The sequence below is a fragment of the Gallinula chloropus genome (genome assembly GCF_964237585.1).
Source record: "Gallinula chloropus genome assembly, contig: HAP1_SCAFFOLD_698, whole genome shotgun sequence".
NCBI lineage: Eukaryota > Metazoa > Chordata > Aves > Gruiformes > Rallidae > Gallinula > Gallinula chloropus.
This window is the reverse complement of record NW_028168110.1, coordinates 266-17,560: the sequence shown is the minus strand read 5'-3', so window position 1 is coordinate 17,560 and position 17,295 is coordinate 266. Positions and strand designations below refer to the sequence as shown.

At 66.2% G+C, this 17,295-nt stretch overlaps 1 protein-coding gene across 1 annotated transcript; it reads left to right on the top strand.

Annotated features, from left to right (window-relative positions):
- Positions 1 to 1,797: 1,797 nt before the first annotated feature.
- On the top strand, positions 1,798 to 16,739 carry LTBP4 (latent transforming growth factor beta binding protein 4; the record flags this gene model as incomplete). Its single annotated transcript, XM_084281153.1, has 20 exons — positions 1,798 to 1,860; positions 1,961 to 2,083; positions 3,225 to 3,389; positions 4,125 to 4,253; positions 4,692 to 4,850; positions 5,540 to 5,599; positions 6,321 to 6,446; positions 6,814 to 6,939; positions 7,656 to 7,775; positions 8,393 to 8,518; positions 9,056 to 9,181; positions 9,769 to 9,891; positions 10,426 to 10,557; positions 11,115 to 11,246; positions 11,740 to 11,865; positions 12,917 to 13,228; positions 14,466 to 14,534; positions 14,630 to 14,758; positions 15,529 to 15,675; positions 16,587 to 16,739. Coding segments are annotated over 20 exons (2,646 nt in total), but the record flags the coding sequence as incomplete, so codon positions are not given.
- Between the last annotated feature and the right edge of the window lie 556 nt (positions 16,740 to 17,295).

Sequence of the window (17,295 nt, the reverse complement as noted above, 5' to 3'; positions counted from 1 at the left end):
CGTCCGCGTGCAGCACCCCCCCGAAGCCTCGGTCACCATCCACCAAGTGGAGCGCGTGCGGGGGGGGGACACCCCCCCAACAGCCCGCCCGGGGCCCCCCCCGGCCCCCCTGTACCGGGTCCTGGCTCAGAGCAGCCCCCGGGGGGTCCCCCCCAACCCCCAGGAGGAGGGGGGGGGGTACGGCTACTGCTTCCGGCACCTGCGGGGGGGCGAGGTGAGACTAGGGGGGGGTGTGGATGGATTTTGGGGTGCTGGGGGGGCTGGGAGGGGGATATTGGGGTGCTGGGGAGGATATTGGGGGGCTGGGGGGGCTATGGGGGCCTATGAGGGGCTGGGAGAGGGTGTTTGGGGGGGCTATGGGGGGCTGGAGGGGGAGCAGGATGGGTGCTGGGGGGGATATTGGGGTGCTGGGGGGCTGGGAGGGGGGATATTGGGGTGTTGGGGGGGCTATGGGGGCCTATGAGGGGCTGGGAGAGGGTGTTTGGGGGGGGTATGGGGGGCTGGACGGGGAGCAGAATGGGTGCTGGGGGGGATATTGGGGTGCTGGGGGGGCTATGGAGGTGCTGGGGCGATATTGGGGTGCTGGGGGGCTAGGAGGGGCTAGGAGGGGTTGGGAGGGGGGATATTGGGGGGCTGGGGGGGGCTATGGGGGGCTAGGAGGGGTTGGGGGGGATATTGGGGTGCTGGGGGGCCTATAGGGGTCTATAGGGGTGCTATGTGGGGGGTGGTGGGGGGTCTCTGGGGGTGCTGGGGGGGGCTCTGGGGTTGCTGTGGGGGGGGTCTCTGGGTGCTGGGGTGTCTCTGGGGGTCTCTGTGGGGCTCTGGGTGCTGGGGGGAGGGGCTCTGGGGGTGCTGGGGGGGCTCTGGGGTTGCTATGGGGGGGGTCTCTGGGTGCTGGTGTGTCTCTGGGGGTCTCTGTGGGGCTCTGGGTGCCGGGGGGGGGGGGCTCTGTGGGTCTCTGGGGGTGCTGGGGCGGGGGGGTGGGTCTCTGGGTGCGGGGGTGGGTTGTGTTGTGGGGGGTGGGGTCTCTGTGGGTCTCTGGGGGTCCCGGGGTGCCCGTGCTGACCCCCCCGCAGTGCAGCTCCCCCCTGCCCGGGCTCCGCACCCAGGAGATCTGCTGCCGGGGGGGGGGCGGCGTGGCCTGCTGGGGGGTGCGCGAGTGTCAGCCCTGCGACCCCCCCCCCGGGTAAGGACACCGCGGGGGGGGGGGGGGAGGGGGGGACCGGGAGGGGGACAACACAGAGGGGGTGGGGACACCGTTGGGGGGGGAGACACACACCGCGGGGGGGGGTTGGGGACACTATGGGGGGGGACACACACTAGGGCGGGGGGGGGACACACGATGGGGGGGGTCACACACCGTGGGGGAGGGGGTTGGGGACACCATGGGGGGGACAAACACCGAGGGGGGGGACATGTGGGGGTTGGGACACAGGGTGGGAACCCGGGGGGGGGGGTTAGGGACTGGGGGGGGTTGGGGACACGGAGGGGGGGACACAAGGGGGGGTTGGGGATGTGGGAGGGGGTTGGGACACGGGAGGGGCTGGGGACACCATGGGGGGGAGTGAGGGTATGGGAGAGGGTTTGGGGACACTATTGGGGGGGGGGTCACAGGGTGGGGGGGTTGGGACACAAGGGGGGTTGGGGATATGGGGGGGGGCCACACACCGTGGGGGGGGTTGGGGATGCTGTGGGGGGGTTGGGGTATGGGAAGGGGGTTGGGGACTCGGTGGGGGGGACACACACGAAGGGGGTTTGATGACCTGAGGGGGTGTCTCACCTCATGTCCCCCCCCAGCCGTCCCGCAGCGGGATGCTCCGTGTCCCCCGGGCTTCCAGCGCCTCAACGGGTCCTGTGTGGGTGAGTGGGGAGGGGGCTGGGGGGGATGTGGAGGGGGGTTAGGGAGGGGCTGGGGGGGTTTGACCCCCCCTGACTCAATCTGTGACACCCCCCCCCCCAGATGTGGATGAGTGCCTGGGGGGGGGGCTGTGCCAAAACGGGCTCTGCACCAACACCCGGGGCAGCTTCACCTGCCTGTGCCGGGACGGGTTCCTGCTGGATGCCTCCAGGGGCAGCTGCATCTGTGAGAGGGGGCACTGGGAGGGACTGGGAGGGGAGTTGGGATGGGGATGGGGATGGGATGGGATGGGGATGGGGTTTGAATTGGCATGGGGATGGGATGGGGATGGGGATGGGATGGCGATGGGGTTTGAAATGGGATGGGGATGGGATGGGGTTTGAATGGGGATGAGGGTGGGGATGGGATGGGAATGGGATGGGATGAGGATGGGGTTTGAATTGAGATGGGGATGGGGGTGGGGATGGGATGGGACGGGGATGGGATGAGGATGGGATGAGGATGGGATGGGGATGGGATGGGGTTTGAAATGGGATGGGGTGGAATGGGGATTGGCTTGGGGATGGTGATGGGATGGGGATGGGGTCTGAATTGGGATGGGATGGGGTTTGAATTGGGATGGGATGGGGATGGGATGGGGATGGGGTTTGAAATGGGATGGGGTGGAATGGGAATTGGGTTGGGCATGGGATGGGGATGGGATGAGGATGGGGTTTGAATTGGAATTGGGATGGGGGTGGGGATGGGATGAGGATGGGGGTCTGAATTGGGATGGGATGGGGATGGGGTTTGAAATGGGAAGGGGATGGGGGTGGGAATGGGATGGGGATGGGGTCTGAATTGGGATGGGGATGGGATGGGGATGGGGTTTGAATTGGGATGGGGATGGGGGTGGGGATGGGGTCTGAATTGGGATGGGATGGGGTTTGAATTGGGATGGGGATGGGGATGTGATGGGGATGAGGATGGGATGGAGATGAGGATGGGATGGGGATGGGATGGGGATGGGGTTTGAAATGGGATGGGGTGGAATGGGAATTGGGTTGGGCATGGGATGGGGATGGGATGAGGATGGGGTTTGAATTGGAATTGGGATGGGGGTGGGGATGGGATGAGGATGGGGGTCTGAATTGGGATGGGATGGGGATGGGGTTTGAAATGGGAAGGGGATGGGGGTGGGAATGGGATGGGGATGGGGTCTGAATTGGGATGGGGATGGGATGGGGATGGGGTTTGAATTGGGATGGGGATGGGGGTGGGGATGGGGTCTGAATTGGGATGGGGATGGGGTCTGAACTGGGATTGGGATTGGGGTTGGGATTGGGATCTCTGCTCTCTCTGTGCCCCCTCCTTGCCCCCCCCCCAGCCCAGCAGGTGATCTCGGAGACGCGGGGCCCGTGTTACCGCGTGGTGCGGGACGGGCGCTGCGCCCTCCCCACCCTGCGCAACATCACCCGCCAGATCTGCTGCTGCAGCCGCGTGGGCAAGGCCTGGGGGGGGGCGTGTGTGCGCTGCCCCCCCTTCGGCTCGGGTAACCCCCCAAAAACCCCCATCCCCCCCCTCACCCCCATCCCAATCCCAATTCAAACCCCATCCCCATCCCTATACCAATTCAAACCCCATCCCCATCCCATCCCCATCCCAATTCAAACCCCATCCCCATCCCATCCCATCTCCATCCCATCCCTATCCCAATTCAAACCCCATCCCCATCCCATCCCCATCCCAATTCAAACCCCATCCCCATCCCATCCCATCTCCATCCCATCCCTATCCCAATTCAAACCCCATCCCCATCCCCATCCCATCCCATCCCTATCCCAATTCAAACCCCATCCCCATCCCATCCCATCTCCATCCCATCCCCATCCCAATTCAAACCCCATCCCCATCCCATCCCCATCCCAATTCAAACCCCATCCCCATCCCCATCCCATCCCATCCCTATCCCAATTCAAACCCCATCCCATCCCTATCCCAATTCAAACCCCATCCTCATCCCAATTCAAACCCCACCCCCATCCCATCCCTATCCCAATTCAAACCCCATCCCCATCCCATCCCCATCCCATCCCTATCCCAATTCAAACCCCATCCCCATCCCCATCCCATCCCCTCCTCATCCCCATCCCATCCCCCTCCCCATCCACATCCCATCCCCCTTCTCCCTCTCCCTCCCCCTCCCCATCCCCCTCCCCATCCCAATCCCATCCCATCCCCATCCCCATCCCACCCCCATCCCCATCCCACCCTATCCCATCCCCAGAGGGGTTCCGGGACATCTGTCCGGCCGGCCCTGGGTACCACTACTCGGCCTCCGACCTCCGGTTCAACACCCGTTACCTGGGGCAGGATTTTGGGAGGGTCCCACTTGGGCGCCCCCCACCCACCACACGTGAGCACCCACCAACCCCCCTCCCCCCCCCTTACCCCCTCCCAGCACCTCTCAGGCTCTGAGCCCCCCCCCCAAAAACCTGCCCCCCCCCCAAACTCCCCCCCCATAGCACCCATGGGTTCCCCCCTCCCCGACCCTCCCCCCCCCATATCACCCATGGGTACCCCACCCCAAAACCAGCCCCCCATATATCACCTATGGGTGCCCCCTCCCCCAAAACCCCACCTCCCCTGACCCCACCCCCCCCATACCCCCTATGGATGCCCCCCTACCCAAAACCCACCCCCCATATCCCCCATGGGTGCCCCCACCCCCCCAAGACCCACCCCCATATCACCCATGGTGCCCACTGACCCCAAACCCCCCCTATATCACCCATGGGTGCCCCCCCACCCAAAACCCACCCCCCTGACCTCCCCTTCCCCCCCCTCCCTGCAGCCCCTGGGCAGGAGGAGAGGGGTCCCGCCTCCCCCACGCCCCCCCCGGCGCCCCCAACGCTGCCCCCCCCCGAGGAGCCCCCCCCAGCCCCCGAGGTCATTGTGGTGCCCAGACCCACCCAGGGACCCCTGGGACCCCTCCCCACCCCGGAGGAGCCAGGTAAGGTATTGGGTGCCCCCCACCCAAATACCCCCCAAATCCCCCCCTACCCCAATAACCCCCCCCAAATCTCCCCCCCTCAATACCCCCTGAAATCCCCCCCACCCAATACCCCCCAAATCCCCCCCACCCCAATAACCTCCCCAAATCCCCCACCCCCTAAATTCTCTCCCCCACCCAATAACCCCCCCACATCCACCCCAATATCCCCCCAAATCCCTCCCCAAATCCCCCCAACCCCAAATCTACCCCCACCCAATAACCCCCCCACATCCCCCCAATATCCCCCCAAATCCCCCCAACCCAAATCCCTCCCCAAATCCCCCCAACCCCAAATCTACCCCCACCCAATAACCCCCCCACATCTCCCCCACCCAATAACCCCCCGAATCCCCCCCAAATCCCCCCAACCCCAAATCTACACCCACCCAATAACCCCCCCAATCCCCCCCCAAATCCCCCCCACCCCCAAATCTACCCCCACCCAACAACCCCCCCAAATCCTCCCCCAAATCCCCCCCACCCAATAACCCCCCCACCCCCCTCCCCACCCACCCTGTGCCCCACACCCCCCCCGCATGTCCCCCCCCAAAACCCCTCCTAAACCCCCCTCCCCACCTCCCTGTCGCCCCCCAACCCCACCTGTGCCCCCCACGCCCCCCCCCTGTGTCCCCCCGTGTCCCCCCCAGGCGTGTGCTCCAGGACCCCCGGCGTGTGCGGCCCCGGGCGCTGCGTCCCGCTGCGGGGGGGTACAGCTGCCTCTGCCACCCCGGCTTCTGGCTCAGCACCCAGGGCACCCACTGCGTTGGTGAGGGGGGGGACACCCCAAAACCCCCCCCAGGAACCCTACCCCCCCCCAAACCCCCCCAAACCCCCAGCCCCTCATCTCTCCCAGCAGCCAGCAGCCCCTCCAAAATCCCCCCCGTCACCTTCCTATTGCCCCCCCCAGCCCCCCCTGAGCCCCCCCCAAGCTCACAGCACCCCCCCAGCTCCCCATCTCTGCCCCTCTGAGCCCCAAATGCCCCCCCCCCAGCCCCCCTGAGCCCTCCCCAAGCCCCCAGCACCCCTCCAGCCCCCCCAAGCCCCCCATAAGACCCCAGGCCCCCCCAGCCCCCCATTACTCCCCCAATGCCCCCCCAGGGACCCCCCCCAGCCACCCTGTGCCCCCTCCCAATCCCCCAGATGCCCCCCCAGCCCCCCATTACTCCCCCAATGCCCCCCCAGCCCCCCATCTCTGCCCCTCTGAGCCCTCAGTGGCACCCCCAGCCCCCTGAGCCCCCCCCAAACCCCCAGCCCCCCCTGAACTCCCAGCCCCCCTGATCCCTCCCAAGCCATCAGCCCCCCATCTCTGCCCCTCTGTGCCCCAAATGCCCCCCCCCAAGACCCCCCCCCACCCCCTACCCCAAGCCCCAGCCCTCCTGAAGCCTCCCTCAGGCCCCTCAGCCCCCCATCTCTGCCCCCCCCCCCCAGACATTGACGAGTGCCGCCGCAGCCCCCCCCCCTGCACCCCTGGGCGCTGCCAGAACACCCCAGGGGGGTTCCGCTGCCTCTGCCCCCCTGGCTACCAAACAGACCCCCCCGGCACCAGCTGCCAAGGTCAGTGGCACCCATGGGTGCCCCCATCCCCCCACCCCCCCCATGTCACTCATGGGTGCCCCCCTAACAACAAAACCTACCCCCCATATCACCCATGGGTGACCCCCCACCCAAAACCCACCCCCCACCCCCCGTATCACCCATGGGTTCCCCCCACCCAAAACCTACCCCCCATATCACCCATGGGTGACCCCCCACCCCAAACCCACCCCCCACCCCCATGATCACCCATGGGTGCCCCCACCCAAAACTCACCCCCCATATCACCTATGGGTGCCCCACCCTCCAAAACCCACCCCTCACCCCCCGTATCACCCATGGGTGCCCCCCCCATACCACCCATGGGTGCCCCTCTCTGCCCCCCCAGATGAGGACGAGTGCGCCCAGACCCCCCCGCCCTGCACCCATGGGCGCTGTGAGAACACCCTAGGGGGGTTCCGCTGCCTCTGCCCCGCCGGGTACCGGGGGGATGGCACCGCCGGGGGCTGCCAGGGTGAGGGGGGGGCAACAAGGCATGGGGGGGGCAACAAGGCATGGGGGCCATCAAGGGATGGGGGGGCAACAAGGCATGGGGGGGGCATCAAGGAATGGGGGGGCATCAAGGGTTGGGAGGGCATCAAGGGACGGGGGGGCATCAAGGGACGGGGGGGCATCAAGGGATGGGGGGGCAACAAGGGATGGGGGCATCAAGGGATGGAGGGATATCAAGGGATGGGAGGGCAACAAGGGATGGGGGGGCAACAAGGGACGGGGGGGCATCAAGGGATGGGGGGGCAACAAGGGATGGGGGCATCAAGGGATGGAGGGATATCAAGGGATGGGGGGCAACAAGGAATGGGGGCATCAAGACATTTGGGGGTTATCAAGGAATGGGGGGGTAACAAGGGATGGGGGGGTATCAAGGCATGTGGGGAGCATCAAGGGATGGGGGGCAACAAGAGATGGGGGCAACAAGGGATGGGGGGGGCATCAAGGGATGGGGGGCAACAAGGGATGGGGTCACCATGGGGTCACCCTGAGGTCACCTTGACATGGGGTCACCACGGGGTCAGCATGGGGTCACCATGAGGTCATCATGGGGTCACCATGGGGTCACCTTGTCATGGGGTCACCATGAGGTCACCATGAGGTCACCATGGGGTCCCCATGCCATGAGGTCACCACCCCCTATTCTCCCCCCTCCCCAAACACCCCCCTCCCCATCCCCAGACATCAACGAGTGTGAGAACCACCTGGCCTGCCCGGGCCAGGAGTGTGTCAACACCCCCGGCTCCTTCCAGTGCCAGCCCTGCGGTGACGGGTTCCGCCTGGACCGCGGCCGCTGCACAGGTACCCCCAGAGCCCAACACCCCAACATCCCCCCACATCCACCCCCCACCCCAATTCCCCCCTCAATAAACCCCCCCACATCCCCCCCACCCAATAACCCTCCCAAATCCCCACCACCCAATAACCCCCCATACATCCCCCCTCACCCAATAAACCCCCACATCCCCCCCACCCCAGTATCCCCCCTACATCCCCCCCACCCAATAACCACCCCACGTCCCCCCCACCCAATAACCCTCCCAAATCCCCCCCACCCAATAACCCCCCACACATCCCCCCCACCCAATAAACCCCCACATCCCCCCCACCCCAATCCCTCTCCACATCCTCCCACAATAACCCCCCTAAATCCTTCCCCAACCCAATACCCCCAAATCCCCTCTAAATAACCCCCCAAGTCCCCCCACCCAATAATCTCCCCACATCTTCTCCCACCCAATTACCCCCCCAAATCTCCCCATCCAATACCCCCCCCAAATCCCACCCTGACCCAATAACCCCCCCACACCTCCCCCCACCCAATAGCCCCCTCAAATCCCCCCCCACTCAATAACCCGCCCAAATCACAACCAGTGACCCCCCCAAGCCCCCCTGTGACCCCACCATCCTCCTCCTAGATGTTGATGAGTGTTCAGAGGGTTCCCCTTGTGGTCCCCACGGCCGGTGCGTCAACACCGAAGGGTCCTTCAGGTGTGAGTGCCGGCGGGGGTACCGGGCTGGGGGTGACGGCGCTCCGTGTGTAGGTGAGTGAGGGTGACGCGGTGATGTCACCCGGCGGCGTGGTGGGGATGGGATGGGATGGGATGGGATGGGATGGGATGGGATGGGGATGGGGATGGGATGAGGATGGGGATGGGATGGGATGAGGATGGGGTGGGGATGGGGATGGGGATGGGATGGGATGGGATGGGATGGGATGGGATGGGATGGGATGGGGATGGGGATGGGGATGGGGAGAGGATGGGGATGGGGATGGGATGGGGATGGGATGGGGATGGGGATGGGGTGAGGATGGGGTGGGCATGGGGATGGGATGGGGATGGGATGAGGATGGGGATGGGATGAGGATGGGGTGGGGATGGGATGGGGATGGGGATGGGATGGGGATGGGATGGGATGAGGATGGGGATGGGATGGGATGAGGATGGGATGGGATGGGATGGGGATGGGGATGGGGTGGGGATGGGATGAGGATGGGGATGAGGATGGGGATGAGGATGGGGATGAGGATGGGGATGGGATGATGTCACCCCCCTGGTGATGTCACCCACCCCCTGTAGATGTCAACGAGTGTCTGGAGGGTGACTTCTGCTTCCCCCACGGCGAGTGTCTCAACACCGAGGGCTCCTACAGCTGCCTCTGCGCCCAGGGCTACGCCAGCACCCCCCGGGGGGACGCCTGCCATGGTGGGTGGGGGACCCCCACCCCACCCCGGGTCACCCCCCAAACCCAAGTCCCCCCACATCGCCCTGCCCCAGGGACAGAGCAGGGGGGTGTCCCCATCCCAGTGTCCCCACAGCCATCCCAGTCCCTGTGCCCCCCAATATCCACCCCAGTCCCCCCCATGCCCATCCCATTCCTCCCAGTACACATCCCAGTCCCCCCATCCTAGTCCCTGTGCCCCCCAATATCCACCCCAGACCCCCCAATCCCATCCCATTCCCTCCAGTACACATCCCATTCCCCCCATCCCAGTCCCTGTGCCCCCCAATATCCATCCCAGTCCCCGTGCCCATCCCAGTCCCCCCATGCCCATCCCAATCCCCCCATCCCAGTCCTGCCAGTACCCATCCCAGCCCCTGTACCCATCCCAGTCCCTTTGCCCCACAATATCCATCCCAGTCCCCCCATCCCGTGTCCCCCTGTGCCCACCCCAGTCCCGCCATCCCAGTCCCCCCATGCCCATCCCAATCCCCACATCCCAGTCCCCCTACTTCCACCCCAGTCCCCCCTTCACCCCTCCCCTCCTCACCCCACGTCCCCCCTACCCCAGACGTGGACGAGTGTCAGCGCGGGGACGTCTGCGCCGGCGGCCGCTGTGTCAACACCGACGGGTCCTTCGAGTGTCACTGCCCGGCCGGGTACCGAACCCACCCTGACAGGGCCCGATGCCAGGGTGAGGGGCACCCCAGGGGTGGGGTGGGATGGGGATGGGATGGGGATGGGGATGGGGTGGGGATGGAGACGGGATGGGGATTGGGATGGGGATGGGGATGGGGATGGGATGGGGATTGGGATGGGGATGGGATGGGGATGGGGATGGGATGGAGAAGGGATGGGGATGGAGACGGGATGGGGATGGGATGGGGTGGGGATGGGGATTGGGATGGGGATGGGGATGGGATGGGGTGGGGATGGGGATGGGGATTGGGATGGGGATGGAGATGGGATGGGGATTGGGATGGGGATGGGATGGGGATGGGGATGGGATGGAGAAGGGATGGGGATGGAGACGGGATGGGGATGGGATGGGGATGGGATGGGATGGGGTGGGGATGGGGATGGGGATTGGGATGGGGATGGGATGGGGATGGAGTCAGGATGGGGATGGGGAATGGACTGGGATGGCTCAATGGCCTGGGATGTACTGGGACAGGCAGTGGGTTCCCTGGACCTCCCCAAACTTGGGGTCCCCCCCTGTCCCCCCCAGACGTAGACGAGTGCCAGGAGTACGGCGCCAGCCTGTGCGGTGCCCAGCGCTGCGACAACATCCCCGGCTCCTACCGCTGCGTCAGCCAGTGCCAGCCTGGCTACCGGGACGGGGGCACCGGGGAGTGCCTGGGTGAGGGGGAATGGGGGGGCGTGGGGGGGGAAGGGACTGGGGTGGGAAAGGGATTGGAATGGGGAAGGGGATGGGGATGGGATTGGGCAGGGACTACGGTGGGGAAGGGGCTGGGGTGGGGGAGGGCTGGGGCTGGGGCTGGGATGGGTATGGGGATGGGGATGGGATGGGGATGGGGATGGGGATGGGATGGGGATGGGGACGGGATGGGGATGGGATGGGGATGGAGACGGGATGGGGATGGGGATGGGATGGGTATTGGGATGGGATGGGTATTGGGATGGGGATGGAGATGGGATGGGGATTGGGATCAGGATGGGGATGGGATTGGGATGGGGATGGGATGGGGATTGGGATGGGGATGGGATGGAGACGGGATGGGGATGGGGATTGGGATGGGGATGGAGTGGGTATGGGGATGGGATGGGGATGGAGTCAGGATGGGGATGGGGAATGGACTGGGATGGGTCAATGGCCTGGGATGTACTGGGGCCCTGGGACTGGCAGGGGGTTCCCTGGACCTCCCCAAACTTGGGGTCCCTCCCTGTCCCCCCCAGACGTAGACGAGTGCCAGGAGTACGGCGCCAGCCTGTGCGGTGCCCAGCGCTGCGACAACATCCCCGGCTCCTACCGCTGCGTCAGCCAGTGCCAGCCTGGCTACCGGGACGGGGGCACCGGGGAGTGCCTGGGTGAGGGGGGATGGGGGGGGGGAGGGATTGGGTGGGGGGAGGACTGGGGTGGGGAAGGGACGGGGATGGGTCAATGAACTGGGATGGGGAATGGACTGGGATGGGGATGGGATTGGGGTGGGGAGAGGACTGGGGTGGGGAAGGGGGTGGGATGGGGAATGGACTGGGATGGGGATGGGATTGGGATGGGTCAGTGGACTGGGAAGGGGGAATGGACTGGGATGAGCCAATACACCGGCTTAAATATACTGGGATGTACTGGTGAGCACTGGGATGAACTGGAGGGGACACTGGGGACACACACACACAAGCATTGAGGGGGTGCCCACAGCATCCCCCCACCCCCCCCAAACCCACCCCCCCAACTCCACCCCCCCGTGCTGCACTGGGGGGGGGGGGGGGGGGCAGTTTTGGGGGGGTCCTACGTGTACCCCCTTTTACCCCCCACTCCCCCCACCCCCTTACACCCCCTCCCCTCAATTCCCCCCCCCAGACATCGACGAGTGCTCCAACGGGACCCTGTGTGGCCCCCACGCCACCTGCCACAACCTGCCCGGCTCCTTCCAGTGCGCCTGCGACCCCGGCTACGAGACCCCCCGCCACGGGCACCACTGCCAGGGTACCCCCAAATCCCTGCACCCCCAAATCCCCGCATCCTAAAGCCCTTGCACCCCCCCAACCCAGCACTCCCAAATCCCTGCACCCCCAAACCCAGCACCCCCAAATCCCTTCACCCTAAAGCCCTAGCACCCCCCCAATCCAGCACTCCCAACCCCCTGCACCCCAAATTAAACCCCCAGCCCTCAAAACCCCCCATCCTCATTCCCCACCCTGAATCCCTGTACCCCCAAACCCCAACCACCCCAAACCCAGCACCCCAAATCCCTGCACCCCCAAACCCAGCAGCCCCAAAGCCAGTGCTCCCAGATCCCTGTACCCTGAAATCCCTGCACCCCCAGACCCCAACCAAGCCAAACCCAGCATCCCTAAACCCAGCACCCCCAAACCCAGCACCCCCAAACCCCTGCACCCCCAAAGCCAGTGCTCCCAGATCCCTGTACCCTGAAATCCCTGCAGCCCCAAACCCCAACCCCCCCAAATCCAGCATCTCTAAACCCAGCACCCCCAAATCCCTGCACCCCCAAAGCCAGTGCTCCCAGATCCCTGTACCCTGAAATCCCTGCACCCCCAAACCCAACAGCCCCAAACCCAGCACCCCCAAATCCCTGCACCCCCAAACCCAGCACCCCCAAAGCCAGTGCTCCCAGATCCCTGTACCCTGAAATCCCTGCACCCCCAAACCCAGCACCCCCAAACCCCAACCCCCCCAAACCCACCACCCCCCAAACCCTTGGACCTCCAAACCCAGCCCCCCAACCCCCTGCACCCCCAAATTACCCCCTCCAAACCCACCCCATCCTCATTCCCCATTCCCCGCACCCCCAAACCCAGCACCCCCAAACCCACCACCCCCCAAACCCTTGGACCTCCAAACCCAGCCCCCCAACCCCCTGCACCCCCAAATTACCCCCCTCCAAACCCACCCCATCCTCATTCCCCATTCCCAAACCCAGCCCCCCCAAAACCCCTGCATCTCCAAACCCAACACCCCCAAACCCCAGCCCCCCCAGCCCCCTGCACCCCAAAATTACACACCCCCCTCCCCACAGACGTGGATGAGTGCGAGACCCTCCCTGGGGTGTGCGGGGCCGAGCGGTGCGAGAACGTCGAGGGCTCCTTCCTCTGCCTCTGCCCCGACAGCCGCCAGGAGTTCGACCCCGTCACGGGGCGCTGTGGACCCCCCCAAAATCCTCCTCCCCACCCCCCCGACCCCCCAAGTTTCCCCTCTCCCCTGGCTTCTTGTTACAGCAGAGGATGCGGGGTGCTGGCACCCAACGTCACCCGCCAGCAGTGCTGCTGCACCCTGGGCTGGGCTTGGGGTACCCAGTGTCCTGCCCTGCTCTGCCCTGACATCGGCACTGGTAGGAGACACCCCCCCCCACCCCACCCAGGGGTACCCCCAAATTCCCATTGAGGGCCCCAAATTCCCACTGAAGGGACTCCCATAAATTCCCACTGAGGGGATCCCAATTCCCACTGAGGGACACCCCAATTCCCATAGATGGATCCCCCCAGTTCCCATTGAGGGGACACCCCCCCCCAAATTCCCAAAGAGAGCCCCAAATTCCCACTGAAGGGACCCCCAAATTCCCACTGAAGGGACCCCCAATTCCCATAGATGGATCCCCCCAGTTTCCATTGAGGGGACCCCCCCAATTCCCACTGAGACCCCCCCAATTCCCACTGAAGGACCCTCCTAAATTCCCACTGAGCCCCCCCAATTCCCACTGCAGGACCCCCCAATTCCCATAGATGGATCCCCCCAGTTCCCATTGAGGGGACCCCCCCAAATTCCCACTTAAGGGACCCCCCCCAATTCCCACTGAGACCCCCCTCAATTCCCACTGAGGGGATACCCCATTTCCTATAGATGGACCCCCCTCAAATTCCCACCGAAGGGCCCCCCCAAATTCCCCCAGTTACCACAGAGGGCACCCCTATTCACACAGAGGGGACCCCCTCCAATTCCTACTGAGGACCCCCCAATTCCCACTGAGGAGCACCCCAAATTCCCACTGAGGGGACCCCCCCCCAATTCCTGCACCCCAAAATACCTGCACCCCGAATGTCTGCACCCCCCAATCCCTGCATGGATTGGGGGGTACAGACAGGGGATGGAGGGTGCAGGAAGGGGATGGGGGGGCACAGATTTTGGGGTGCAGGCAGGGGATGGGGGGGGACACACAGCCACGGGGGGGTGCAGGGAGGGGATGGGGGGCACGGATTTGGGGGTACGGGCAAGGGATGGGGGGGAGGACACAGCCATGGGGGAGGGTGCAGGGAAGGGATGGGGGGGCCACGGATTTGGGGGTACGGGCAGGGGATGGGGGGGAATCACAGGCACAGATTTGGGGGTGCAGCCAGGGGATGGGGGGGTACACAGCCACGGGGGGGGGTGCAGGGAAGGGATGGGGGGGGCCACGGATTTGGGGGTACGGGCAGGGGATGGGGGGAATCACAGGCACGGATTTGGGGGTGCAGGCAGGGGATGGAGGGGCACAGATTTGGGGGTGCAGGGAGAGGATGGGGGGGGACACACAGACAGCACAGGGGGGGTGTGAAGGGAGGGGGTGACCCCCCTTTGCCCCCCCCCCCCAGACGATCACCTCTCCACCTGCCCCCATGGGCAGGGCCGAGCTGCCCCCAGCCCTGAGGCTTTGCCAGCCGGTGAGTCCTGTTCCCCCCCCCCAAAAAAAACTCCCAGCCCCCCCCCCTTTTTTGGGGGGCCCCCCCTGACCTTGGCTGTGCCCCCCTCTCCCCAGACGTGGATGAGTGTGGGCTGTTCGGGCCGCAGCTGTGCCGGGGGGGGGTCTGTCTCAACGCTGCCCCCGGGTTCAGCTGTTACTGCCCCAGCGGGTGGTACTACGAGCCGGAGCTGCTGCAGTGCGTGGGTAGGACACCCCAAAACCCCTGCACCCCCAAACCCCAGCACCCCAAATCCCTGCACCCCCCAATCACTGCACCCCCAAATCCAGCACCCCCAAATCCTTGCACCCTCAAATCCCGGTGTCCCCAAATCCCTGCACCCCCAAACCCAGCACCTCCAAACCCCAACAACCTGCACCCCCATATCCCTGCACCCCCAAATCCTGCACCCCCAAACCCAGCACCCCCAAGTCCCTGCACCCCTAAATCCCTGTGCCCCAAAACCCCAACTACCTGCACCCCCAAATCCAGCACCCCCAAACCCCAACTACCTGCACCCCCAAATCCAGCACCCCCAAACCCCAACCACCTGCCTCCTGAAATCCCTGCCCCCCCAAACCCAGCACCCCCAAACTCCCCCCCAACTGCCTGCCCCCCCAAACTTGCAACCCCAAATCCCTGACCCCCCAAACCTTCTTGCCCCCCCAAACCCCTGCTGCCCCCTACCCACACCCCTATCCCTTCCTCCGTCCCACCCCCAAATCCCCTCACATTCACCCCCAACCCCCCTTCACCCCCACCCCCTCCGCTGCCCCCCACCCGACCCCCCCTTTATCCCCCCCTCCCCAGATAACGACCCCCACCCCCTCCGCTGCCCCCCAGCCTCCCAAACCGACTCCCCCTTTTTCCCCACCCCCTCCCCTTGCCGGCACCCCCACCCCTTCCATCTTCACCCCCACCCCACCCACTGCCCCCCCACCCCCCAACCAACCCCCCCCTTATCCCCCCCCCCCAGATAACGACGAGTGCGCGGCCGAGGAGGCCGAGCCGTGCCTGGGGGGTCGCTGCATCAACACCGTGGGCTCCTACTACTGCTCCTGCCCCCCCCCGCTGGTGCTGGACGGGGCCCAGCGCCGCTGCATCACCAACGACACAAACCTGGGTGAGAGACCCCCCCATCATCCCTCCCCCCACACACCTGGGTGAGGGACCCCCCCATCATCCCCACCCCCCCCGGGGTGAGGGACCCCTCCCCATCATCCCCCCCCCCCCACCTGGGTGAGGAACACCCACGCCCCATCATCGCCCCCCAACCTGGGTGAGGGACCCCCCCCTTCATCAGGGTGAGGGACCTCCCCCCCATCATCCCCCCCCAACCTGGGTGAGGAACCCCCTCCTCCATCAGTGTGAGGGACCCCCCCATCATCCCCCCCCCCACCGGGTTGAGGAACCCCCCCTTCATCAGGGTGAGGGACCCCTCCCCATCATCCCCCCCCAACCTGGGTGAGGGACACCCCCCTCCATCAGGGTGAGGGACCCCTCCCCATCATCCCCCCCCCCCAGGGGTGAGAGACCCCCCCCATCATTCCCCCCCACAGACCTGGGTGAGGACCCCCCCATCATCCCCCCCCAACCTGGGTGAGAGACACCCCCCTCCATCAGGGTGAGGGACCCCTCCCCATCATCCCCCACTCACCTGGCTGAGGGACCCCCTCCCCAATCATTCCCCCCCCCCCCCCCACCGGGCTGAGGGACCCCCACCACCACCCCGCCCTCAAATAGGTGGTGCCCTGATGGGGGGGTATTTAGCTGATAGACACCCCCCCCCATTCCTTCCCCACCCACCATATCCCCTCTGGGCCGCCCCCTCCCATGATGGGGTGGGGGGTGAGGAGGGGGTGGCCTAAGAGATGATGTGACACCCCCCCCCCCATTCCTTCCCTCCCCATGTCCCCTCTGGGGGAGGGTGAGGACATGGGGGGGGCCCTAAGGGGCAGGAGCTGGGATGGGGGGAGGGCAGACCGGGGGTGTGGGGTCCCTGGGCGGGGGGTCTAACTGATGTCCCCCCCCCAGACGATGTCCAGGCCGTGTGCTGGCAGGAGCTGGGCCCGGACCTGGTGTGCGCCCGGCCGCGCCGCGCCCCGCCGGTGACCTACCGGGAGTGCTGCTGCCGCCACGGGCAGGCCTGGGGCATGGACTGCGCGCTCTGCCCCGCGCCGCCGTCAGGTGGGGGCCCGGGACCCCCCCCCCAGCCCACCCTGACCCCCCGCAGCCCTGCCCCAGGACCCCCAGCCCACCCTGACCCCCCGCAGCCCTGCCCCAGGACCCCCCCGGCACCCTGTCCCCAACCATCCCAGGACCTCCCATCTCCAGACCCCACACAGCACCCTGTCCCAACCCCCCCAGAACCCCCCATCCCCAGCCCCCCCAAAGCACCCTGTCCCAATCCCCGTGGGACCCCCATCCCCAACACCCCCAAAGCACCCTGTCCCAATCCCCCCAGGACCCCTCATCCCCAACCACCACCCCACAGCACCCTGTCCCTGACCCCCCCAAGGACCCCCATCCCCAACCACCACCCCACAGCACCCTGTCCCTGACCCCCCCAGGACGCCCATCCCCAACCCCCCCAAAGCACCCTGTCCCTGCCCCCCCCCCCCAGGACCCCTATCCCCAACCCCGCCACAGCACCCTGTCCCAATCCCCCCAGGACCCCCCATCCCCCCCAACCAGCACCCTGTCCCTGACCCCCTGGGACCCCCATCCCCATGGCACCCCCCTC